This window comes from Mus caroli, chromosome 11 (assembly GCF_900094665.2).
Source record: "Mus caroli chromosome 11, CAROLI_EIJ_v1.1, whole genome shotgun sequence".
Taxonomy (NCBI): Eukaryota; Metazoa; Chordata; class Mammalia; order Rodentia; family Muridae; genus Mus; species Mus caroli.
The window spans coordinates 573,820-599,900 of NC_034580.1; the positions used below are offsets into that span (position 1 = coordinate 573,820).

Consider the following 26,081-nt stretch of genomic DNA (forward strand, 5'->3'; position numbering starts at 1 on the left):
GACCCTGTAAGGGGGACCGTCCTCACTGACAGAAAGGCGTCCTCACTGACAGAAAGGTGTCCTCACTGACAGAAAGGCGTCCTCACTGACAGAAAGGCGTCCTCACTGACAGAAAGGCGTCGTCTACAGAAGTTCTTGTTCTTGCCTGGCTTAATGATAAGCGGTAGGACCTGAAGTTGTGAAACACTGCGCGTCTGTGTTGACCATCTCAGTACCACGCCGGGTGTCAGCCAGCCAGGCTCAAGGAAAAGAGAGCAAAGGCAACTCCATTGTGCAGTATTGGAAAGCCCCAAGGAGACACTGTAGAGTTAAGATCATTGCATGGGGTGGGGGAGGGGGCATTTCTCTAACATCAGCAGTGAGTTCCAGAAAAAGAACATTTAAATAATACTGCTTGTTACAGCACCAATGCTAGCAGATAGGGATAGCGTATGTTCAAGATGACACAAAGTGAAGGGAAAGTTTAACAGGTAAATGAGCACACACACACACTGGGTTCCGAGACTGGGTAGTCAGCATTGTTTCTCACTCAGCAACCTCACTAGCAGGTATAGTTGTTTAAAAACTCAGAAAATAAATATTGGTAAGGATGTGTAAAAACGGGCACCCTCACACTAGTAGGAAATTAAAGGCACAGGCACTTCAGAAAGCAGCATAGTAAATACTACATAACCTAGTAGCCCACAAACACCCCCCAAAAAAAGAAAAAAATCCTGTACTCACTCAAAAACACTCATGGGAACATTCATAGCAATATTTTTTCACAATGGCTCCAAAGCAAAACCAATTCAAATGTAGTCTATCCACACATGGGAATATTACTCGGTCATAAAAAAGGAAGAGAGAACCAGCTGAGCACAAGCATCCAGTCGCTTCCGCACTCTTTCCTGCCCTCACTTGCTCGCTTGCTCAGGAGAGGGAGAGGGAGAGGGAGAGGGAGAGGGAGAGGGAGAGAGAGAGAGAGGCTGCTGCCACGTCTGGTGCTGGCAATACTTCAGGCTCCATGTCTCACCAAGTCCCCATTCCTCCTCTTTTCCAGAGCTACCACTGTCATCTCATGGGGACAGCATGACTCACTAGAGCCTGTCTTGCCTCAATGTCCCCTCTTGTAAATCAGGAAATAAATTCAGCAGTGCCCTGGTGAGTGGGGGTTCTTGGCTTACAAGATATGTACTGTATTACTGTAGACAGCTTGGAGTGCAGGGAGAAGGATGATATCCCCAAACAGGCTCAAACGGCAGGCTTGTAGGGGAAAAGGGAGCCGTCGATAAACAGCACTGGGTGGGCAGAAATCAACTATGTTTTACATCCTTAGTAAAATAAATGTTATACCCTCTGCCAAAAACAAAAGCAAAAAGCTTGTCTGGGTGCAATAAAGATGTCAGTGTGAACCTTTAAAATATTTTATGAGGAAATACAAGTATCTGGGATCTCCACGCAGAAACATACAGTGATATCCATAAGGTCTGATAAATCAGCTAGTAATGTGAGGAGCACCATCAGAACTGGACTCCTGTGGCCAGCTGATTAAAGACAAGCAAAAAGAAGAAAACTCCTTCAAGGTGATGTTTCTGGGGCAGAGTGAATTAGGATAAAACTGAAGACCCCACTCCCCACCTCACACAGAACACAGAGTTAGCTCAGCACGAACCAGCATTCTGTCAGAACCTGGTCTATAAAGCTCTTAGGAGACGGAGGTGACACTGCTTGCGATTGATTTAGACAGCGACACAAGGCAAACTCTTAGACATTACATCAAATGAAATGGAAGCAAACATTTAAACGTCACAGAAAGGACTTCCATCCTCAGTGTATATATAACCATATAACATGAAAAGGACAGCCCCAACCAGAAAGAATAGGAAAAGAGTTTGAGCGAAGATTTCTCCAAAGATAACCAAATCCAATAAGTACAAGAAAAGGGTTCAACATACGAGCCACTAGGAGAATGGAGAGTCTGCAAGAGATGCTACAGCACTCCAATGGTTACAGCTTGAAAATTGGAGCAGGAAATCACAAGCATCAGCAAGGGTGCAGAGGCTCGGGGGCCCCCCAGACACTGTTTGCGATCACGTAAAATTGTGCAGTCACTACTACGAATACTTGGGTGGTTCGTGGTCAGAACACAGTCCAAGAATGGAGCCCTGTGAGAATTCTGAGTGCTTGTGAGAAAACTCCAAAAAAACCCCAAGAGTTTTGTGACCACAGATTCTTCAAAACACAGAACTGTTCTCAGAACCCTCTCGTGCTCCTCCCAGGTGTAGTGATGGGAAGGAGTGCGCTTACGCCAGCTGTTGTTAGTCATGTGTCTCTACAGAAAACCATGTCTTTGTCACATGTGGCTTGTACTTGTGTCACCTTACCCATGTGATCCTTCTTAACCCTCAGGTATGAGAGGAGGAGTGGGGCCTCACAGAGAGGGTGGAGCACAGGGCCAGGAACCAGGGAAGGCTTGGGATTGTGTTCAGCTCCTGCATCGTTCCTTAAAGAACGGAGGAGCACGCGTGTAATCCCAGTTTCCTGAAGAAGGAGCTTTAGATGAAAATGCAAGGGGCAGACTCTGCAAGAACATTGAAGGGGCAACAATAACAAGGGGAAGATAAGGAGGATATTAATCATGACAAAGAGAGGGCTGGATGAACAAACTAGATAATCAAACCTTAAAACTGATGAAAGAGACAAGGTTTTTCCTGTGCAGGCAAAAGTAATAAACAGCGCCACCTATGCTGGCGACGGGCCTCAGCCCGCTTACTGCAGCTTCCTTTGGTACCCTCCTTTGCCTGGAGATGACCCTGGAGCATCGGGCGAGGAAGTGATAATTGAATGATGAATTCTCTCCACTTTTTGATGAGGACTTAGGAGAACCAATGAAATAACTAACTTTACAGCCTCGGCAAGTTAGGGCATGGCCAGAAAAACTAATTCTTCTACCAATCCCTTCCCACACACATGAACTGCGCTTGGTATTTCCAGTGCAATTGCAACAAAATCAACGTGTTTACCTAAGTATGCTCAGCTTCCCTAAGGCTTTAATACAGCTCCTTGTGCTGTGGTGACCTCCAGCTAGAATTATTTTGTTGGTACTTTATAACTGTGATTTTTTTTTTTTTTTTTTTTTTTTTTTTTTTTTGGGACGGGGTTTTTCTTTATAGCTTTGGATGTCCTGGAACTCACTCTGTAGACCATGTTGGCCTCAAACTCAGAAATCCGCCTGCCTCTGCCTCCCAAGTGCTGGGATTAAAGGCGTGCGCCACCACTGCCTGGCCATAACTGTGATTTTGTTGTTATGAATTAGGATATCTGATCTGTGACCTCTTCTGGAAGGGTCTTTTGATCCCCAGAGGGGTCACAACCCACAGGTTAGGAACCTCTGACTCAGATGAAATATCCAAAGCATGTGATCTACAGAGGCTAAGGGCAGCCGGGTAGTTGCTCAGGGCTGAGGGACAGAGAGTGACTACTAGTGAGTATATGGCATTTCTCACGAGAGCCAGTCTACAGTTGGCCTGTGATGATGGCTATGTCACCCAGTAATGTTTATAAAAACACGGAATCACATACTTTGAATAAGGAAATCCCTATGAAGTACAATTAAAACTCAGTAACACGATTAAACAGCTGATCAAAATACTTATCAATAAGCACAGGTGACATACAGATGACAATACAATCACTTCAACTTTTCTCAGTGTTTGAAGACTTTCATGGTAAATAGAGAGAAATGCAAGTAAGAGGCTACCAGTCCTCACAGAAAGCCTATCTCCGGACTATAATAACTACAGCTATGAAGTTCAGGTTACCATGAGACAAACCTAGCACATGATAAAGTAGTCAGAGTTCCACAGAAACTCTAAATAATGTAAAAAGACAAATAAATTACATACATAATATAAAACACAAAAAGTTGGAAGAACCATTTATAACAAACCGACAAAAAGTAGGCATGTGTTCATCGGATGGAGAAGCTCACACCTACAAAAAAAGACAATCCCTGATGGACAGCAGTGTCACAGGAGGAGCTGTGTCTCCCAGCCAGCCAGAGGAAATAGCAAGGGAATGCCACAGGAGACACTGTGTCATGAGACTAAGGATGGTTTCGACATCGCCACACGCCAGAGTGGACATGAGAGTGGCGCAGGCAGGGGAAGATGCTGCAGACTCCGGAAGCTCGTTAGTCACGTGTCCTTTGAACAAGGGTCCCCTTCCTGGAGGTACAGGACAAGTTCCTCCTGAGGTAGGGATGGGAACTACACTGTCAGACTCAGGACTGATCACTGGTCAGGGCTGCCGGTGATGTGAGTGTTCTGGTTGAAGGCTTTTTTCATGTAGTAGCAGCTGTTGACTTCGAAGAGTGTTTTTAAAGATAAGAGGGCTTCAATGTGGCTCAGTTGATAAACCTTTCCATGCATGAATCCCTGCGTTTGATCCCTTGGCACTGCATAAAAATCAAAGCAAACAGAACAAAACATGGGTGTGGAGATGCACGCATGCAACCCCAGCACTCAGGAAGCAGAGGCAGGGGGTCAGTAGTTCCAGGCTATTCTTGGCTATATAGGAAGTTTGAGGTCAGCTTGAGGTATTCATGAGACCCTGTCTCCAAAAAATAAAAATAAAAAAAGATGGGACAGGGAGAAAAAAGTAGCTGTTTCAGTAGAGATCCTGCTTAGCTTGAGGCTGGGTTCTCCCTTTCATCCCAACACTCAGTAAAGGAAACAAGGAGAACTACTAACAAGAAGACCGGTAGGGGGAGGTGGGGTGGTGGGGAGGGAGGGAGGGTGTGGGAGGCAAGAGGTAGTGGGTGAGGGGTGGGGGATGGAAGGGAAGGGGGCATGGGGTGGAGGATAAAGGAATAGGGAGTGAGAGGTGGGGGGAGTGGGAGCAAGATGATGAGGGGAGGGAGTAAGGGAGTAAAGGGATGGCGTGGGGGTGGGGGTAAGGGGCATGGGTAAGAAGGTCAGGGAGTAAGGGGGTGAGGGAGTGGGGGTGGGGATGGGAGACAAGGAGGCAAGGTGTAAGAGGGTCAGGGAATGAGGGAGGTGAGGGGGTCGGGGGATGAGGGGCAAGGGGTGAGAGGCCAGGGGACTCATGTAAAGGGTGACAGGTGGTAAAGTTAATATGGTGACATGTTAGTGGCAGACTACAATATACAAATGGTAAGCGTACAGAGGCTGACAATACAAGACCTTCAACTTTTCTCTGTCTTTGAAGATTTTCATGATAAATATTTGGAGAGAAATGCAGATGAGAGAAGGCCAGTCCTCATGGAAGGGTCTTTCCTGACTACAGTTAACTGCAGCCATGCAGTAGGGTTTCCAGGAGACAAAAGCAGTGCCTGACAAAGCAGCCATAGCTCCACAACACACTAAGAGATGAAAATAAAGACGGAACTGAGACAAACCCTTCAATCCTATTAGAGGTAAAGCTATTACTACTCAATAGTGAGCCGCCTCTTTCAAGTCTAAACATGCATTGTATCTACTCATTTGTGTCTGTGTCTGTGGCATATGTGTATGGGTGCCAGCTAACAACTTGCAGGACTCATTTCTCTTTGGGGAGTGAACTCAAATCATCGGGTTTGGCAGCAAGCACCTTTAGCCACTGAACCATCTTGCCATCCTATCAATTCTTGATAGGAGTTTAAAGTGCTATTTAATCCTGTGGAGGATTCATGGAGAGACTAGCAGCAGGGTGCAAATCCTTTAATTATGGGAGTGTCTTGCAGACTCTCAGGATCTCAGCTCCCGTCTGCAAAATGGAGGACAGGACCTCAAACCAGCTAGGGTCATGGACAGAGAGCAAGAGATTGGCAAAAGCTGAGTGTGGTAGTGCAATCCTATCACCTGGGAGGTAAAGGCAGGAGGATCACCACAAGGTTCAGGCCAGCCTGGGCCACACAGTAAGACCCTGCCCCACAACAGAAGGGACTCGCAGCTGTCAATGTGGAATAGCCTGTGTGATTCATGGTTACCTCTGTGCTAGACTGCTAAGTCTTTTTTGTGTGCATGTCTATGTGTGTGTGTGTGTGTGTGTGTGTGTGTGTGTTTGCATGAATATGTGGAGGCCAGAGGATGCTGTTATGTGTCTTCCTTGATCACTGGACTGGAGCTGGCCCACTTGGCCAGTTTATCTACCGAGTTTACCCTGGGAATACCCTTGCCTCTGCTTCCCAAGTACTGGGATTACAAGTGGGCCATCACACCTTCACATGGGTGCTAGGGAATTGAACTCTAGTCCTCACACTTGTGTGGCAAGCACTTTTCTTGCTGAGCCATCTTCTCAGCCCTCCACTGAATTTTCTATAACGAATGTGTATTAGCTTGGCAATTAGGAAAGAAAAATGTCAAAAATAATCTCAGCCAGTAGCAGTAATTTATTTATTTATTTGGTTTTTTTCAAGACAGGGTTTCTCTGTGTAGCTCTGGCTGTCCTGGAACTCACTCTGTATAGATCAGCTGACCTCGAACTCAGAAATCTGCCTGCCTCTGCCTCCCAAGTGCTGAGATTAAAGGCGTGTGCCACCACTGCCCGGTCACTAGCAGTAATTTAGGATGCTGGGATTTATGGCTACTTGATGTTCTTTCATATAGGGAGCCAAATTTGTCCCAAATCTAAGTGAAAATTCACAATCAATGCCTTCCTAATCCAAACATTGAAAACGTGGGGGAAAGATGAAGTATGGGACCATGTGTCCTGTGAAAGGAAGAGCGAGTCAAGCCACTGAAGAAGATTACACGCTCTGCAATGCATGAGACACCCCGGGAATGCTCCCTAGTTGTTGCTGGGCTAAGCCCCAAACTCTCTGATCCCATGTGGTAACCCACTGCATCCATTCAGAATGCTACCTTGTGTCGCAGGCCCTAGGAAAGTAATCTTCAACTGTCTCTGTTGCCTGGGGGGAGCATGCTGTCTACAACCGAGGAAAAGACCCAACAGCTCCTAGCCATCCCCAGTAACACACACACAGCAACTGTCCTTGTTGGGGCAGAGGATTTGGGGGAGGGGAGACAGAAGAGGACAAAGGGCCACTTTTATGGAAAAAGTGTCCAGAATGTCCCAGGCAAGCTTTTGATCACTTGCCTTGCTTGGCCAAAGCAGGCAAAGGTGAACAGAAGGGCTGGATGGCCACCAGCAAGCTCACAGGATGAGGTCATAGCAGGTGCAGAAATGGCCACTGGGCCTTGGAGGACAAGGGTCCGTGTGTGCTGGCTACTGTGGGACAGAGCAGCAAGACTTCATGCAGCCTGGCCTTGAGCTCTTCATGAGGAGTGACCCCAGTGAAATCTAAACAACAGGATGAGGGTGGACCAGCAGGCCACTTCCAATTAAAACACTGGGTATTGCCTGGGCTCATCACAAGCCCATGTGAATGGCCAGTCACAGGGCTGCCATTCACAGGGCTTGTGCTCCTGCCTGGATCAGCTGTCACTGTCTTGAAACAAAAACTTCTGTGAGGTACCTGTATTTTAATTTTGCACTGGGACCACAAGTTAAGCAGCAGGGGTTGCTGGGAGGTGAGAGATGCAGGAACCGCTTCTCTGAATCCCAACTCCTAAGAACTGTGAGTTAGCATCGAGGTCCAGAAAAACTCCATCTGATACTCGCCAGATCTGCATCTGGTCCATCCTCTTGGGTTTCCAGGAAGGGCAGGAGAAAAGGCAGCTGCTGAGCCAGGAGGGGGCACCCAGGGATGGGGATGTTTCAAGGAGTGGAGACAACTCAGTATTGGTTTTGTTTTATTCTGATGCTGGGAATGGAACCCAGGCCCTCAACCATACTAACCAAGTTTGCAGCTCAGCGACTGCCTAGTCCTCTTGTTAATCAAACACAAGTCAAGGCCTTAAGGAGGTACAGGCTGTACCCAGCATACGCCTGTGAGTCTAGCACTTCAGAGGCTAGGGCAGGGGGGTTCCTGAGTTCCAGGCCACCCAGGGCTCCATAGTGAGACCCTGCCTTAAAAACAAAATGAGGGGCTAGGGAGACAGCTCCGTGGCTAAAGTGCTTGCTGTGCAAATGTGAGGTCCTGCATTTGGATCCCAGCATCCATGGAAGGCTGGGTCTGGCAGTGTGCACAGGTCCTAGAGGGGAAGGTTGGAGGGGGAGGGTGGAGACAGGCAGACCCCTGGGCTTGCTGGCTGGCCAGCCTAGCTTGATCAGTGACTCCACGGGTCCATGAGAGGTGGAAGATGTTGTCAAGAGAGGACTGCGACACCAGAGGGAGGTGTTCACACCCTGGTATTGCAGGCGTCCCACTCCCGGGAACTTGTCCCAGAAAGAAACCCAAGTGAAGAAAGCTTAAGTGCCAAAGATGCTCAGGCAGCAGTTTGGCTGTGCTGATGATTTGAGCAGAAGAGAAGTGCTGAACAGAAGGAAAGTCATTCTGGAGACATTTGATACAATCAAGCCCGCAGTCACGTGGGGAGCTGCCTGGGTCGCACTGCCATGGGGAAATGATGTAAAAGAGACGTTCGTCTGAAGGAAAAGTATAAACCAGAAACAGGAACCTAACGATAGTGTCCTGAACTGTCACAGCGCCATAAACTCTGTGACCTTAAGCAGCTGGAACTGCTGTCTCAAGAGCATCCTTCAAAGTCACAGCTGTCCAGGGACAGAAGAGTGGCCCCGCTAGGCCAAGAACAAAGTATGTGGGTTGGAAGGCTGGAAAGAAGACTTGGGACTCTGCAACACATGGACAATCTCACAATGGCTCCAGGGATGAAGGGCAGTCTAGGTTCTCAACAGGGCCACTTCCTAAGTAAAACTAAACACTGCAGGCCGAGCCACACACCGAGTAACTGCCCTCATTTCCCATGGAATACCCCGCAATAACCCTAGGGTACTGTCCAGGTGGGGTGCAAACCTGAGTCCATGACTCCCTTCCGTCCTGGCACGACAGTGGATGTGGGCAGCTACTATTTCTGCAGATGTGCGTCAGCAGTCATTATCCAACATGAACGTCAGAGGAGAGGACGTAAAAGGAAGTTTATCTTTAGCAGCCTGAGGCCCATGGCTCCATCATTATTCACGTTGTTCCTCTGTGTGGTCAGACGCATTGCTGGTGTGAGCTGACTGGCCCCTTACAGGAAAACTGGGCACTGGGGAATGAATCATGCCTACATGGGCAGTTAGTGGCTGGCCCTGTAGGATGTTCTTTGAAGAGGTCCAAGATGGGGGAGGGCGTGAGCTCCAGCTCAACCTTGTGTTGAGACTGTGTTCTCTTCAGTCCACTGCTTACCCTGATGTTTCTCTACTTGGTTTCCTGATGAGCCCTGTTCCAATTCTGGCCTATACCTGAGCCCTAATGGGGTCACCTGGCTTGGCCTGGCACCTGAGTGGCCCTCTGTTTATTGCTTTGAGCTAGCAGAGATCACTGTATACTCTGAGAAGTGCTTTTTGTCAACAGGGCTGTTCAGGCTGTATGACTGAACAATTGTGTACTGCATAATTCTAGGGGGGAGGGGACCACCACACTAGACACTGTGTGGTTCATTTTTATTGTAACACATGTCCAATAGTTGCAAGAAAAGAGTACCCACCCCCACAAAATAATGTAACAATCTTAGAATAAGTGGAAGTGAGGGTCTTGAGGAGTCTGTCAAGGCTCCAAGTAGGCCCACTGCAGCCTCCTAGCAATGGATGAAGCTGCCCTCAGGATCTGTACTGCCTTCCCTAGACTCTTAGGGGCCTCTGACCGAAATACACTCTAGGCTGCATGGTTGGGAAACCTGATGCCTGACATAGTTCTGTTGACCTCATATTTACTGAGTACACTGGGCCATGGCCATACAAGATGGTGTGTTACTCTTCTCTGGTGTGCTTTCTGTTTTACTTTGATCACCCAGCCTGCCCTCCGAAGCCAGAACTGCAGGCTGATTGCCACCCCAGTCTCTGAGCTGCCACAGGCATAAATTCAGCCTGTGTGTGTAGCAGTGAGGGCGAGAGATGCCTGCTCTCCCAGCCTCTCCTAAACTCTCCCTCTTCCTACAGTGCTCTGCTCCCCAACCTGGCCCCTGCTCCCACACAAGCATGCTCACAACACACAGGGGTGGCATCCTCTGTAGAACTTTGCCCCTGCTCCCCCACAGGCAGACCCTTCCCCACCCCTCAGCTGCCTGCCCACAGAGGGCCCTCCTCATGGGCTTCCTGGCATGCCTTTCTCAGCTCCTGTGTGTTTGCCTCACTGAATAGTCTTGGTTCTCCACTTGATGACCTCCTGTATGCCCTGGACACCAACTCTGGCTACAGGGCCCTATTCAGGCCTAAGCTCTTTCCGTGGGAAGGTACAGAAGGATCAGGAGGCCCGCTGGCCTGTAAATGAGGTGAGTAGGACCCTCCACCCTCCACTCCTCTGGGATGGACCTTGGTCACCTGGCTACAGACAGTGTGCCCCACCACAGCGCGCGAGAATAACCGAAAAACAAGACTTTCTGATATATGCAAAAGGCAGCGTGTGCTGACTTCTCTACCACTTCCCTCTACCTCTGAAACACCACAACAGTGTTAACTTCCACCCCACCCCCACCCCCGAATTTAGCCTTTCCCAAGTGACAAGGATTCTCCCTCAAGGCACCTTCTGCATGCTCCAGGGAGGGGCTGAGGTTCCTCCCCAGAAAATGAGTGATATGCCTTGCAGCTTGGGCCTCCCAGTGCATTCTGTTCCTTGACCACCCCTTCGGATGCAGTCACCCATCAGACTTTTGCCTGTGTGATCTTAGGACAGTCATTTTTCCTCCTTGAGCCTCAGTTTCCCCATCTGTAAAGTGATAATGGCAATAGTCCTCTTGCTTGCTGTGTTACTGGGGCATCGGATGGTTTGAAACTAAGCACATCCACCAAAGGCTCACACTGGAGGGTCTGGCCACTGGCTGAGGGACTCCTGAGGGAGCCAGAGCACAGGGGCCTAACTTCACAGAGGCTGATCCTCCTCCTCCTCGCCCTGCTTCCTACAGTTCAGCACCCCTGCCCCCAGCCCTTCTACCATGGTATTCTGTGCTCTCTGGGCCCAGAAGCAACATCAGCCAACCAAGTACTGACAAATGTGGCCTAAACAAAGTCACATTCTCTTTGTTTTGTCACAGCAACAAAATTCTAACACCAAGGGTGCAACAGCTCTCCTTCAAAGCCCTATGGTGGCTTCGTTTTCCTTCCGTATGGGGACCAGGGGTGGCCCAGGTTACCCAGTCAGACTTCTGCCTCCAAACCATCTTTGTCCCCTGTGCAAACAAGGGCAGTGAGGCACTGCTCCTGAGTGGCATGTAAAAATCACACAGGAGCTTAAAATCCACCAGTGTCCGCACATGAGCAGGTACCAAGTGTTAATGAGCAGTCAGAGGCTTCCACACAGATGACTGCATAGGTCCCCCTTCATGGGGCTACACTGAGCAGTAGTAACCACTGGGTACAGGGAAAACCTTTAATATGGACAGCCCTGAAGCGAAGTCTCCTTTCCATGAGCCATTGGTCATCTCCAGAGATGCCAGGGCTGTACCCTCCTTACCATGCCTTCATGCCCAGACACTAATAGCTGTCACCTCACAAGGCCTGGTGTCATACCCTCAGTCTGCCTGCCTGTCCTTTCTGACCCACTCCCTCCCACTTCTAGCCTGTCACAAGGCTCTGAGACCTTTGACCTCCTGACCCCTATCCTGTCCTTATTCCCATCTGTGCCATTGTACGCATCCTATAACAGGAGAGGTTACTTCCACCAGGAAGTCCTCTGTGATTTTTCACTTTATCAATTGCTCTCTCTTTCTCCTTCCCTCCCTTCCATCCTCTAGTAAAGCCACTTGCCCCAGTAGCACTAAAACAACTAAATAAATAAATGAGAGGATAGGACAATAGCTTCCTTGGAGGCTCAGCTCCTGAGCTAGGCCAGTTCCTGTGAACCCAGAGAGACCCAGGGTAAGAACATGAGCATCTAGAACAGAGCCAGCCCCCTGCTTCAGACCTGTGACCTCACAGGAACTCAGCTCATGTGACCCACAATGAATGTCAGAGCAAGCCCGTTGAAAGGCTGTTCCCAACCAGACCCAACTTGAGACTTTCTGAAGGGCCCTGTACCCTACCTACATCAGCTTGCGCTGGTGCTCTGAGGGGCTCCTCTGAGAATGGTTCCTGATGTAGCTCTCAAAGATAATGGAGGTAGGGGAGGGATGTAGTTATAAAACAACAAAAACACCAAACACCAGGCAGGGCACAGTGGTACACATCTGCAATTCTGGGAGGCAGATGCAGGACAACTGTGAGTTTGAGGCCAGCCTGGGCCACACAGCGAAGACCCATCTCAAAAACAATAAAACCTGACAGGCTTTCAGAGCACAAGGGTACCCAGCACTAACATTATGACCAAGTACCCAACACTCATATTATAACCAAGTACCCACACTGTGACCAAGTACCTGACAGTCACATTATGGCCAAGTACCCAGGACTTACATTATGATCAAGTACCCAGGACTCACATTATGACCACACATCTCCAGGGAGTCTCATCACCAAGTTTGCTGGAAGCCTGTGCAAAAAAGACATTCACCCTCACGGCCTGTGCCAGCTACCATCATCCCAGACTTTCCCTGTGTTGGACACACAGCCTTCTGCCCTTCCTTCGTCAGTTTGGTTCTCTATACTGTACAAGGGCAGCCAATATGAGCCGGGCCCAGAAGACAGGAGATAGTTCACAGGAGAGCAAATGAGAAGCACCATCTTCACAGCACGAGTACAGCCTGCTCAAAGGTGCCTGGCCTGACCCCTGGGAACACAGCATGCTGGGCTCTGGTCTTCCCTGTATACCCTTCCAGGTCTGTATTCCCAAAAACAATGTATACGCTTAATACACACACAGAGACAAATACAAACTCACATATACACACACATACTCACATACACACACTCACACACTCATATACAGACACACACTCACACACACACACACACACACACACACACACACACACACATATGCATGCACGCACCACATAGGCAGAAAGCTGTGCTGCTAAACCTGGGGACACCTACTCTCTCCATCAGGTATGTCAAGCCTGCAGCCACAGACCAACTTTGCCCAGGATATCTGTGAATATGGCTCAACACAAAATTGTAAATTTACTTAAAACACCGAGATATTTTTTTCTTCCCATTTGTTTGCGTAACTCAATCACACCACCCTCAAACATGAACTAGGGCACTGACGATGCTGTGTTGTTCTAACAAGCATCTGAACAGGCCTGAGTTCACATCTCCCCACTGCCCGCTCCTTGTGTCTGCTCTGCCTCCTCTAACTCCATGATCATTGCATGAACATGCACCCCTCAGCTCACGCTTGTGTCTGAACCCTGTCCTCAGAAAACAGATGTGGGTTTGTTCTCTCTCTCTCCCACCCCTCCTATGGCTGCATTTCCAATGAACTCTCTTTTGCAAGCCTCCTAGTTTCCTGTGACTGACATGCTGTATGGTGTGCAGGTACAGCGGTGTACCTCACTGGGTAACACCAAGGTTGAGTGCAGCTTCCCTGAGTCTCTGCATGGCCCTTTACCCTTTGTGGCCCCCGAGGCTCTGTAAGCACAGAGATAGATCACACAAAATACGCAATATCTCATCTCAGCCTCACTGCTAGGTAAAGAAATTAAGAAGCAAGTAAACACTTGTGTGTATGCACATGTGTCACTGTGTGTGTGTGTGTGAGTGTGTGAGTGTGTGCATGTGAGTGTGTGTGCATGTGTGAGTGTGTGTGTGTGTGAGTGTGTGTGTGTGTGTGTGAGTGGGTGTGTGTGTGTGTGTGAGTGAGTGTGTGCATGTGAGTGTGTGTGCATGTGTGTGTGTGTGTGTGTGAGTGAGTGTGTGTGTGTGTGTGTGTGGCCATCAGAGGACAATTCATGGGAACTGGTTCTCTCCTCCTACCATGGGTTCCAGGGACTAAACTCAGGCTGGCAGTCTTGGCGACAAGAATTTTCACCTGCTGAGCCATCTCCCTGGCCCTGGAAAGGTAGGTTTAATGCTCCAGCCTTTGAACAGAGGGAAGCCAGGACTGAAGGGAGAGGAAGCCAGGTGGAAGTCAGGCAATGGCTTCCTGCCACAGACTCCATAGTGCTGCTCCTCCAGAGCTTAGGGCTGAGCTGTGTTGGAGGCTACCCTTCTGGAGCTCTTTCATGGCACTCTTAATGAAGTCAGGAGTTGGCTGCTGCAGACAGCTTAGAGATAGGGAATGACTCGGGCATGGGACCTAGCAGCAGAGTCAAGACAGGAACCTAAGAACCCAGGTCTCCTTCTGGCCCAATGACGAAATGGGACTTCCAGAGGAGCTGCCCAGGGGAATTGATTCCCCAGGCCACAAAGTTCTGTTGCTGAGCCTGTCCTAGGCCAGATCACAGCCACTGCCCTCCAGAGCAGGCAGCAAACCTAGCCCCCTCTTCTTTGGTAAGATGGGCTGCGGTATGCGACACTATTTCACTAGGACCCATCTAGAAGGAGAAACGTGTTTAAGGACATTTCATGGTGTCTAAGCCAAGGAGACCCGCATCTGTGGAGTGAATGGGGCTGGAGTTCTTCCCATGCACCAGGAAAACACCAACCTCCCGTAGCTGATGCTAACCAGACCTCTATCAGCCCGAGTCTCCCCGATTTCTCTCTCCCTTTAGCAGGCACAGTCAATGTTAAAAACTGAATGGTGACAGCTTGTCTCTAAAGTTCTACTTGGGACTTCCTAAGCTCACCTTCCCATACAGAGAGCACTTCAGGGACACACCTCTGCTGGTCCCAAGGGATTCCAGACTGGACCCTGAAATCTGCCTGCTCTTGACATTGGCCACAGGGTCTCCTGGTGACACTCTAAGCTCTGTTCCAGGTCTTATTCTAAACACTACAAGCATCACATACACCCCCAGTATGACCTTGACATGAAATAAAGAGGGAAGCAGGCCCCAAGGCCACTTAGACACTGCCCTGATCACACCTTCGTTTCCACATACATTTGTGGCCTTCTATCACAACCAAGCAGAGAACAGGCTGGCACTTCACCCCATACTGTTTGCTTTGAATCTTCATGTAATAGCAATCAAAACTGTTCTATGGGCACAGAAACAACTGATGCTTTTTCTTACTGACCACTTCAAGACTCATCCGCTGAATAAACCCAAATCGATAACAGAATCATCATTTAACTTTACATATGCACAAAGTATATATCCGAAGTAAAAACTGGAGATTAAAAACAACCCTTAAGAGCAGAAAACGGCATTCACAAGACCAGACCATCGTAGCAGCTCAGGATGAAATACTGAGTGTTTGCAACTGAAAACTCTAAAACTCTAAAACCCTACACCTGTGTTCAGAATGTTACAAGTTGACCACACTCTGCAGGCTGAGGCTTGGTGTCCTGCAACTCCGGGGAATACCGGAGCTAGCCAGACAGCTAGCCAGAAGGCATTGACATTGCCAGGCAAGGAGCAAAATTAATTAAGGTTTACTACAGGCCAGGCCAAGGGGCATTTGTAGAATAAAAAGAGCTGTTTCTAATCAAGGCATATAGAGTGAAGTTAACTGCCTCTGTCTGTTAGGTCAACAGGGTTAAAGAATCCTGATTTTCCCAAGTGAGTGGCACTAGACCAGAAACTCTCATCAAGGTAGAGAGCAAGTTCACTCACAGCAGTCTCCAAAAATGGTTTCAAGCATCAAAAATGGCAGGCGAGAGAGACTAGGGGGCTGCTAGACTGCAAAGCAGCAGTTTCCTCTCAATGTGAAGTCAGATCGCCAGCAGGCTTCCGCCAGGACACCGGGGCAGTTAGGATCACCATAGGACAGGGACATTCTCAGGGCTGGCCCTTGCTCAGACCTAAGTGGACGCTCCGGAGAGGGTGAACTAGGACAAGGCCCACAAGGATGGCGCTGCAGTTCTGCTAGCACTCAGGGAGCCTAAAGGCCCTGAGGTAGTAAAGACTCCAGGCCGACTGGGAAAGAAATGGGGTAAGTGTTGGGGGCGGGCAAACACGACCGCCCCTCCCAGACCCCCTCTCCTGTCCATGAACAGCTGGATTGAATTTCTTTTTCTTTTTCATCCCCAGAGAATAGACCCCCGCTCATCTCTAGTCGCAGCCCCCTTTCCAAAACTCGCCATGCGCAAAGCCACTGCGCAGCGTACTCCAGCAGGGTGCGGGGAAAAGGGGTTCCCCGAGGCTCCCCGCGATCCCCACGCCACGAGCAAGTGACATCAGAGGCTCGCGTGGACCGGTCCTGCGGCAAAGCCCGGCGCGGGGCGTGCGTGCGTACGTGCGAGGGGAGCCCGGTCTCGCAAAGCCGGTGGCACTAACCCTTCTTAAATTTATTCAGGCAGCCAGAGCTGCAGAAGGAGCGCACGGAGGCTGTCTCCCAGCAGCCGCGTCCCTTCATCCCCGCGGCCCGCGGCCTCCGAGCGGCTGGGCGTTACATGGCGCCGGGTCCGGGGCGCGCAGCTGGGAGGACCGCAGGGCGGAGGCGGCGGTGGCGGCGAGCGCTCGCGGGTCCCGGCGTCGCGTCGCACAGAGCACCGGGCCGCCCTGAGCTAGGTCCCTTAACCCCGTCAGCGCCGCGCGAGCCGAGCCGCCTCCCCGCCTCCTCCCCCGGAGCCTGCGCCGCCGCAGCCGTGCGACCCCGCGAGCACCGGGGCGCGGGGGTTGGGGCGGGCTTCACGCGGCCACGTCACGTCTGCTCGCGAAAATCCGAGCGAAGGTGCCGCCCCCTGCAGCAGCAGGCTCCGTGCTGCTGCTTCAAAGGAAGGGTGTCCTTGAAAAGCCGTGGCCCGTAGGAAATAGGGTGGCCCGGAGACTGACTGTGGGTGATTCCAGGAATTTGAGGTCTCCCCTGAGACCGGTCACCTAACCGCGCCTTGGCAGCTGATGCATCTGTGTCCGGCCACTTGCAGCTACCTGGCCACTTTCTAGGAGGAAGGCAACAGGCGGGGGCCCCAGGGACTTAAGCTCCTTTAGGCACTTCTGCTACAGGACCGCAGGCATCTGGGGACATCTGTCTCTGTCCAGCCTTTTATGAATACAAGCGTCCTGTGGAAGTCTGGCGGGCATCACAAACCCAGTGTCCAAATGTGAGTTTCTTGTGGTCCCCTAGAGCTTTCTTCCAACCCTTCCTCCACCGCTCTCCCATCAGCTAACTGGGCCCAGTTGCTCAGCTAAGAAACCTCAGAGACATTCTTGACTGATCAGCCTTTAAGACCACTGGGCCAGCACATCCTGAGGGCAGTGCCCGGAAAACACATCTCCACAATTCTCCATCACCCCACTCCAGGATCACGGACTCTTAGAAAGCGACCCAGAAAATCTTCCAGTTTCCACTCTGGCTGCCCGCAGTCCACACTAAGTACACTACTACCCAAAAGATGCTGCTCAACGCCAGAGTCAAGATGAACCCACATGGCAGCAATTTCTAGATGGAGCCATATTACCGGGCCCCTAATCTTCCTACTTTTGAGAGGCCTGGAACACCTGTCAAAAGCCCCGAGTAGCAGGACTACAGTGAGCCCCAGCTTATGGGGGTTTATTTATTCAGTTTATGGGCAGCATTTTTTGGTTTCTGTTTTGTTTTGTTTTGTTTTTTAAATAGAATTTGTGTGTGCAGGAGTCAGTCCAGGGCAGGATATTTAGCCACATGCTCAGTATCGTGGAAGTTGAAAGAATCTGACTAAAAGCTGTACCTCTGTCCTGAGCAGGAAGGGCAGGGCAAGAGAACCCAGTCCTGCCTGTCTGTGGGAGTATGAGGACATGCTCAGCCACTCTGGATTACTCGAGGAGTCAGCAAAGAAAACACATCTAGAAAGGAAGTGAAGTAGTAAATAAAATCATCATCATAATAATGCAGGAGAAAATAATCTCGAAGTCTAGGGAGAGCACATGCACACAAACACGTAAGCGCATATATGTACACACACGTGTGTGCACACATGAACACATGGGCATGCATACATCTGCACACTCCTTTGAACATACACATTTGTATGTTCATCTTTCTACGTATTTTTATTTTGTACTGTAAGCCACATCAAAACATTATCACATTGTGCTCGTGCAGAATGGTTAGAGTCTGGCCTAGGAGGGTTAGCTGAAGGGTCACAGGTGACCAAGCAGCAAGGTCAAAGGGCCCAGCATCACCTTCACTCACCACTGGGACACTGCTAACCAGGCTCTGATTACACCAGGCTCCTCTTTTCTCAGGCTAATGCGCACACACACACACACACACACACACACACACACACTAAAATTCATGTGCACAAACAAGTGTGTGCACCTGTACATATGTGTGTGAGTGTTCGCACATGTGCACAATTATCCAATGTCCATCCCAGTGCCAGAGGCAAGAGGAAAAAAGAAACTAACGTGAGGGCTCTAAGGTGCAATGTGGCAGGCGGTAGGTACAGTGAGAGCCACAGGCATGTCTCCACCCTGCAGCCCAGTGTGAGGATGCGATGCTTCAGCAGGAGAGAAAAAAGCAAGACACTGTGTGCCTGTCACCACTGGCAGTAAAGACAGATTCAACCTAAGAGCCCAGCTGCAGAGGGCTGTCTGTGTTATTAGCTTCATGAATGCCAAAGAGCCATGTAGACTCACCTAGGCAATGGCTGCATGGGTTAAAACTTACATTAAAGACCAAAATGCTGGAAGCAAGGCAACTCACACAACATGTCTGTGATGGAGTGGAAGGCACACAGAAGCAGGCTTGGTAGAGCAGCAGGCGCAGGGGCCAGTTTCCTGGGATCCAGGCTTCTCTCTTCTCCTCCATCCTGTGTGCCCTATTGGAACTTTATTCCCTGCCAGTTTCCTGCCCAGACTGAACTCCCTGCGGACAGAGTGTGTGGCCTTCCCTCATTGTTCCCAGCTTCTGGTGTGACCTAACAAGTATTCACAGATTGAATGGGCACAGGGGTGACTCAGAGATGAGATCAATTAATTGGTTGTTCCAAGTGGCTTAGTCATCTACCATGAACCCCACCTGTCTGAGCCCATCAAACCAAACCCCTTCTGCCATCTCCAGCTCTCCACGGTGCTGCCTTCAAGTTTGTGCTTCTGATACGCACCCCGCCCCACTGCTCCCTTTGTCCTCTGTACAGGAACAGAGGAGGGGTTAGCCCAGAGGTAATGGCCACAGGCCCTGTGCAGCTATCTTAAGAATGAAGCTTTAAAGAAGCAGTGTTCTAAGAATAACCATACATAGGAGCTGACTACCATTGTCATTAATAAATAAGTAAAAAGAATTCATTCAAAAGCAATTTGTGAGACTGGGTTGCTAGGCAATTAACATAATGGCTGAAGGGGAAAACTTTGTCATTGATTACGCTAAAGTTACAAAATCATTATGGGAAAGAATGCGCCATTCACATCTGTTTCATAAAAAGGACAGGGCCTGGGCCAATTCTGCCCCACATGTGTTGTTCTGTTGGGGGACCAAAAGAGATGGTCCTCTGGGGGCTGAGCCTGGTGGGCAGCAAGGGGCTGTCAGCCCTGGAAGACAGCTCTCTTGAGTACCAGGAAGCACAGTTGGGATTGGTGCCACCAGCCCGTTCCTCACTGGCTCTTTATAGCCGCCATTCAACAGCTCCTGTTGGTTATTAACCAGAGTCTTGTTCTTGTTGGACCCTAGATAGTCCTTTCACTGTCCACTTGTTTAGACTTCAATCATGACTTGTTTTTTACTTAAGGTGACAACAAATACAACTGAAAATATTACAGTTATCACAGACTATTCCCCTGAAGTGGTCATTAAATCAACACAAATTAACAGCTTTGATGAGCTCATTTAAATATATTAAAATTGTCACAAATGTATTTAGTCATTTACAACCTAATCCTGTCATGGCTGAGAGTCCTGGGAAGCTGATGTGTTCCTGCTCTGGAGTGTGAGACATTGTTGCCTCATCTCATCTAGGGATAGCTCATTGGAAGCTGTGTTGCTACTGTTGCCCTAAACTCAGCAGTCCAAGTCCTGGGAGTTTTCCCTCAGGAAATGAACAGAGAGACTCAGAAGGCTTTCTGTACAGAGATGCTCACTGCCTCACTGTCAGTGATGACACAGATGGAAAAGTCAAATGCTCAACCCCTGAAGAATGGCCCAGACACTGAGAGGACACCGGTTCTATGGACTGTTACAGGGCCATGAGCATGATTATAAAGAGTGGGAACTGTTAGCTATAACGGCAGGGTAAAGGACTGGCCGTGGAGTCGCTTGTTTAATTAGATGCCTAAGATGGGGAATAAGTGAAGGGGGAGGAAAAAATACATAAAATTCAAAGGCAGTGTGAGGATATAAGATCATTGGCTATTTTTTTATACTCTAAATACTTTTTGCCTTTTAGCATGGTATTTCCCACAGTGACAAAATCACATTCACTCAATTGACCACAGTATTTGAAATCCTTTCCCAAGAGGGGGGAAACTGGGAAGAAAGAGTCTTTGAAGATTAGGTGCCTTGTTCAGGGACAGTGAGTTATTTTATTAAACCATGGGTAGAAGGACAAGGGATAGTACCAGAGAACAGGGAGTGAGGACTGTGGGTCCCCACCTTAGGATGACAGGTCTCCCAGAGGTTGGGGCTGGACTCAGATTTGTAACCCACCTGCTGGGTGACTTAGGCTCAGACTCTTGCTTGCCAGATCCTCAGCCAGAAATGGTGCTCGCTCTCACTAGCTCACCTTGTTAGAGGCTAAACGGAAAGGCCCCGCATCCTAATTTGAACTCCAACCAGAAGTCCTAAGAACAGGACTATACCTGGAGCTAAAAAGCCTTTAAAGGATGCTTCTAACAGAATAAAGCCATGGAGCAGGGCGAACCTCCTCTGATACCAGACCTTCTAAGAAAGGCAGATCAGGATATGGACATCCAGAGTCTATTCAACAGGGAGAAAGCAAGCCAAGGGGAAGTGGCCTCAGAAGGAGTCAAACCTGCTGACACTCTGACCTTGGGCCTCTAGTGTCCAGACATGAGAGAGTAAGTTTCTGTTGCTTTAACTGTTCAGGCCATGGTGCTGTTCTGAGAGTCTGAGCTGACTAATACAGCTCCTTATGCAAAGCCCTGGAGCTGTCAGCACCAGCCTAGGTGGGAGCTACCTCGGGGAACATGATCCAACCCAGGCCAGACGCCAGGCACTCACAACCACCTCCCCAAGCCTTGCTGGACTAAAGGGTCCAGCTCAATGCCGAGGATGCCCAAGATGTCTGGCATGAGGAAGCATAGTGTAGACAGCACAACTGTGCAGCTGGAGAAGTGGATGTAGGGAAAGAGAGCTTCAAACCTTGGTCTTCCAGGGAATGTCCAGGATGCTGGGCTCAGACCTCCAACCCCTGATTGATACATCCTCTGACATAAGCATTCAGACATTTCTTATGCCACAATCACAAGTTTGAGGGCAGCCTGGTCTACATAGTAAGACCTTGTCTAAGTATAACAAAACAAAAACTAACCAAACATGGAGAAAATACCAGAAAAATATACAACAGAAGACATACCAACTAGAATGAGTGACTCCATGGCAGCATAAATTCCAACTATCCAACAGGTACCATGGCAACAGATGATTAGCAAGCTTCAGAATGTTCATGATTGGCCAACAAACAGATCAAGACCTACCCAGTCTCAAAGGCAACAGGAGAAATGCAAAACACACGGAGGAAGTGCCTTTTTGTTCGATGTTTACTTGGTAACAGAGTAAGGAGGACACCAAAGGAGCTGACAGCTCACACTGTTGGATGACAGGTGTGTGCATGTGCGTGTGCGTGTGTGTGTGCATGTGTGTGTGTGTGCGCGCGCGCGCGCATGTGTGGGTGCGCACTTCTGTGTGTGTGAGTGTGCGCGTGCATGCTCGTACCACAGTGCTTCTGTGGAGGACAAAGGATACTCTGCAGCAGTCAGTACTCCCCTTCCAACTTGTGGGTCCTAAGGATTGAACTCAGGCCATCAGTCTCAGAGGTGGAGACCCAAACCTGCTAAGCCATTTTGCCAGTCCTCCATTGTCTTTTTAAGGCAAAGTCTCTTGTTGAACTTGGAGCTCACCCATCAGCTAAGCTGGCCAGTAGCAGTCATGTGAGGGTCTGCCTGTCTCCTCCCTACTCCCAACAGCTGGATAAGAGACATGCCCAGCCTTTGTGTGAGTGCTGAGGGTCTAAACGCAGGCCCTTGTTTGCTCAGGAAGCAGCTGACACACTTCCCCAGGTTCTTTGTGTTCTGCTTGGCCAGCAATCTGGTAGAGCCCACTGATGTTCGTCATGAGCACCCACGTCACCCAGCAATGTCACCCCTCGGGAGCTAAGTCACACGCACCACAGCAGTCTCTGGAACAGCACCAGAGTGTAAAGAGTCTTAATCACCCATCAGGAGGGGAGTTAGCCACGTTACCATACCCCGTAGAGTTCTACACCATTGCTTTAAGACGACGTATATCTCGTTGAATTGGCACACGAGGATCTTCAAAATACACTAGGGCCAGAGAAAATGCAAGGAGTGGTTTAATGTAAACTCACAGGTGTAACGGAGGCGTGGGGGAGAGGCACCTCTCCTTCACTTTGGGAACATTTTGCAGATGTTCCACTGTAACAAATTGTGCAGCAGTCTTGGGAAGAGAGTGAGATGGAGAGAGGTGATGAGAGATGACTAAATTTTGCACCATATATCTTAGAATCCATGTAAATATTTCACAGTGTTATGTTTCCTAAGTATACGTAATTCTCACAGAGACGGGGACAAACAGACCACATGAATGCCTGTTCATGCTGAAACCTGTGGCTGAGAACAGGGCCTGGGGTCACATCAGAAAAGCCACCACACCAGTGCACACAGACCAACCTGGTAGGCAGCAATCAGAGAGGGTCTGGATCATTTGGCGCATGCGTGGCACAATCCCCAAGAATCGGAGGAGCAGAGCCGCCCATGGCGACGGGCCCTGCAAAGAAGGGACACAACTGCAACCAGATGTGGAGGGACCAGGGCTCAGGTACCTGTCATCCAGCCAGGCTGGAGGCCTCAACCCACCCTCAGGTTCCAGACTGCTGGCAGCAGCTCATGGCCACACCAGTGAGCATGGGAGTGTGGCCCGGGCATGAGAAAAGGGTACCCATGAGGGTATCTGAGCATTCGCCTGCACTCATCTCCTAGGCCTACTCTGAGCCATATGGTCAGAGAAGTGACAGGACAGTGACAGAGCCAGCAAGAGGGTCTGATAGAGGTGAAGAGAGGAGACATCGGGAAAGGCAAAACATGACAGGTACGTCCTCGCACAGTCACTGAGTGCGATGGCCTTGCTGGAAACCCTCCACAGGTCCTTCATAGCACATCAAACATGTGCTTGTGAAGTCCTACCTTCCAGATGCATTTGTCACTCACTGTCCTCCAGCCTCCTTGTCCCCCAGTACCAGACAGTGTCAACTGTCCATAGTCTTTCCACCCTGTGGGGCAATTTCTATGTCCATGGCACAGACCCCTTTCTATCTTACTGTCCCATCAGTAGAGGAAGTGCTGTCTCCCTCCAAACTCTAGTTCTGCCTGCACAGCTTCTGCTCCTCTGCCCTAGCAGAGCCCAGCACCTCTCCTCCTTTTCCTCATGGCCTCTGAGGTGTGGTTTGAATGAGAATCGCCCCTGTAGGCTCAGCCCTTGAGTTGGTGGAACTGTTTGGGAAGGATTAGGAGGTGTGGCTTTGCTGGAGGAGGTGTGTTACTCGGGTGGGCTCTAGATCTCAAAAGACCACACCAGGCCCAGTCTCTCTCTCTCTGCCTTCTACCTTCTATGGTTTAGGATGTGAGCTCTTAGCTACTACTCTAGTGCCATGCCCCTCTGCCTGTCGCCATGCTTCCCACCATGGAATCATGGACTCACCCTCTGAAACTGTGAGCAAGCCCCCAGTTAAACGCTCCCATGATCATGGATGGTGTCTCTTCACAGCGATAGAACAGTAACTAAGATACTACCTTTCCCTCACGGACAGTTCTGTCCCCAGGCACCAGCTGCATACCTGAGGGTCAATAGCTCTCCTTTCTCTCTCAATACCTAAATGCAAAAAATCCTGGAGTCCTTCAAAGTCATCACCCAATCCATCTGGATAAGCTGCATCCTCCTGCTCCCTTCCAGGGCCTCAGCTTGCATGTTCCCCTTCATGTCCAGCTTCTGAGTTATCACAGGGGCAATACCATTTCTCCCCAAGGCTTCCCTGTCACTGCTCCTGGTGCCAATGGTAACAAGGTTAAGTTCAAACCCCTTTGTATAATTCAGCCTATAGGAGCTATGCCTTGTGGATCTCTGTGCTCCCCACTGCCTCTGCTCACCTGGCCAGAGGTGACCTACCCTTCTCTTTTTGTCTGAGTCCTGCCCAGCTTTGAGCACTGGGTGTGGACCTCCCCCTATCTCCAGGGGCTTCAGCAGTAGCAGGAAAGCTGAAAGACGCCATAGAGGAAAGCGCTCAACATACACTGGCACAGGAGGCTCTGAGTCCCTGCAAATGGTCAGTATCTTGAGGGAAAGTTGGCTCTCACTTGAGTTGTCCCAGAGCTGCCAAAACCTGAGAGTGGACACAACATAAATTCATTCTCCCATAGCTGTGAATGCAAGAGATCCCAAATCGAGGTGTCAGTAGGGCTGTGCTCCCCTCAAATGCTCTAGATGTAGACTCCTTTCTTCTTCCCGTATCTGCTGGCCTCAGGAATTCCTTGGCTTGTGACATCATTCTATCCCTGGCTTGCTTTTCCCATTCTATGTCTTTATATAGTGTCCTTGTGTATGTGTGTGTACTGTACATGCCCATGTTTGCATGTGTATGCCTGTGTATATGTGTGTGTATGTGCCTGAGTGTGCCTTTGTAGACTGCCCTCCTGTGTGTGCATATGTGCTGGATGCATATTCATGTGTGTTCTTGTATAGTGTTCCTTGCATATGCATGTGAATGTATGTGTCCATGCATGTACAATGTGTGTAAGTGCCTATGTGTGTCCCTATACAATGTTTTCATGTGTGTGCACGTGTAGTCTGTGCCTGTGTATGTGTGCATATGCACACATGTGTGTGTTTCTGTCAAGCTGCAATAGGAACCTGAATGACTTTGCCATAAAGATTACATCTGCAGAGACCTATTTTTCCCAAATAAGGTCACACTAACAACAAGTACAGGGCATTAGGACATAATGCAGACCATAGGACTGGTGCCTAATGTTGCACTTGATACACAGGGTGAGACTCTTGTTCTTGTGACTAGCCAGCCAAGCAAGAGTGATGAGGTCAGAGCAGGGAGGAAAGTGTGCTGAAGACAGCTGGTTGGATCTGGAGGAGTGCAGGCAGGATTGGCCGCACTTAAACCCTGCCTAGGCATAGAGAGTACAGTGTGGGCTCCAAAGTTGATTTGCAGAAAGGCCTTCCCAGAGCCAGGAGCTAGCAGGGGAAGGCTCTTCAGGAAAGCAGTGGCAAGAGCAGAATTTGTCCCTGAAACACACAAGGCACAGCTCTGAGGAATCCCAGGCGGGAAGGTGGCCAGATGCAAAAATGTCAACCTCGATAGGGAACTTAATCAGGGCTGAGACTGCATAGCCCGAGGGAATGAGTGTAACCCAAAGAAAATGTGACAGGAAAAGGGACAAGGCCTGGCTGCAGGTGGAAAGAGGAGGAAGGAATGAGGCTCGTGGGGGAAGGGTTGAAGGGGAGGGGTAATCATGACTGGAGACACAGAAGATGAGGCCTGGTACCTGAAAATGTAGCCCAGGGACTAGAACAATCAATTAAGAACACAGGCTCCTGGGTATGCATAAGAGGTCCCGAGGCAGGCAGGCTGCTTACGCAAAGGAGCGACACAAGGTCCACTCAGTAAACAATTCATTCGTCTACCACGTCTTCTTATGTGAATACCCAGTGCCCCAGGCTCTAGCAGCAGGTAGGATTAGATAAAAGGAGGTAGGAACTCAACTGGATGACCTTTAGGTGACCTCATCACCCCTGAAATCAAATTCAATGTCCACTGCAAATGGGCTTCCCAGGCAGTAGAGGGGCTGTCTGGCCCGTGACATGTATGCAAGAGACTCTACACAGGTGCCAGGTCTTACGGCAGCTTCTACCACAGAGCCACCAGCATCACCCAGGCT

The 26,081-nt window shown here is 49.6% G+C and overlaps 1 protein-coding gene across 5 annotated transcripts in view; it reads right to left on the bottom strand.

Moving 5' to 3' along the window:
* The window catches only part of Osbp2 (oxysterol binding protein 2), a 158,873-nt gene that overhangs the window by 38,588 nt on the left and 94,204 nt on the right, over window positions 1–26,081 (bottom strand). For 2 of the 5 annotated variants that reach the window (XM_029483764.1, XM_029483763.1), the window contains exon 1: window positions 16,299–16,392. The exons of the other annotated variants lie outside the window; for them this stretch is intronic. In XM_029483764.1, coding sequence (XP_029339624.1) covers window positions 16,299–16,377 — 79 coding nt within the window. In that variant the 5' untranslated portion in view covers window positions 16,378–16,392. Of the gene's footprint in view, window positions 1–16,298; window positions 16,393–26,081 lie in introns of those variants that run through there. 5 annotated transcript variants of the gene reach the window in all.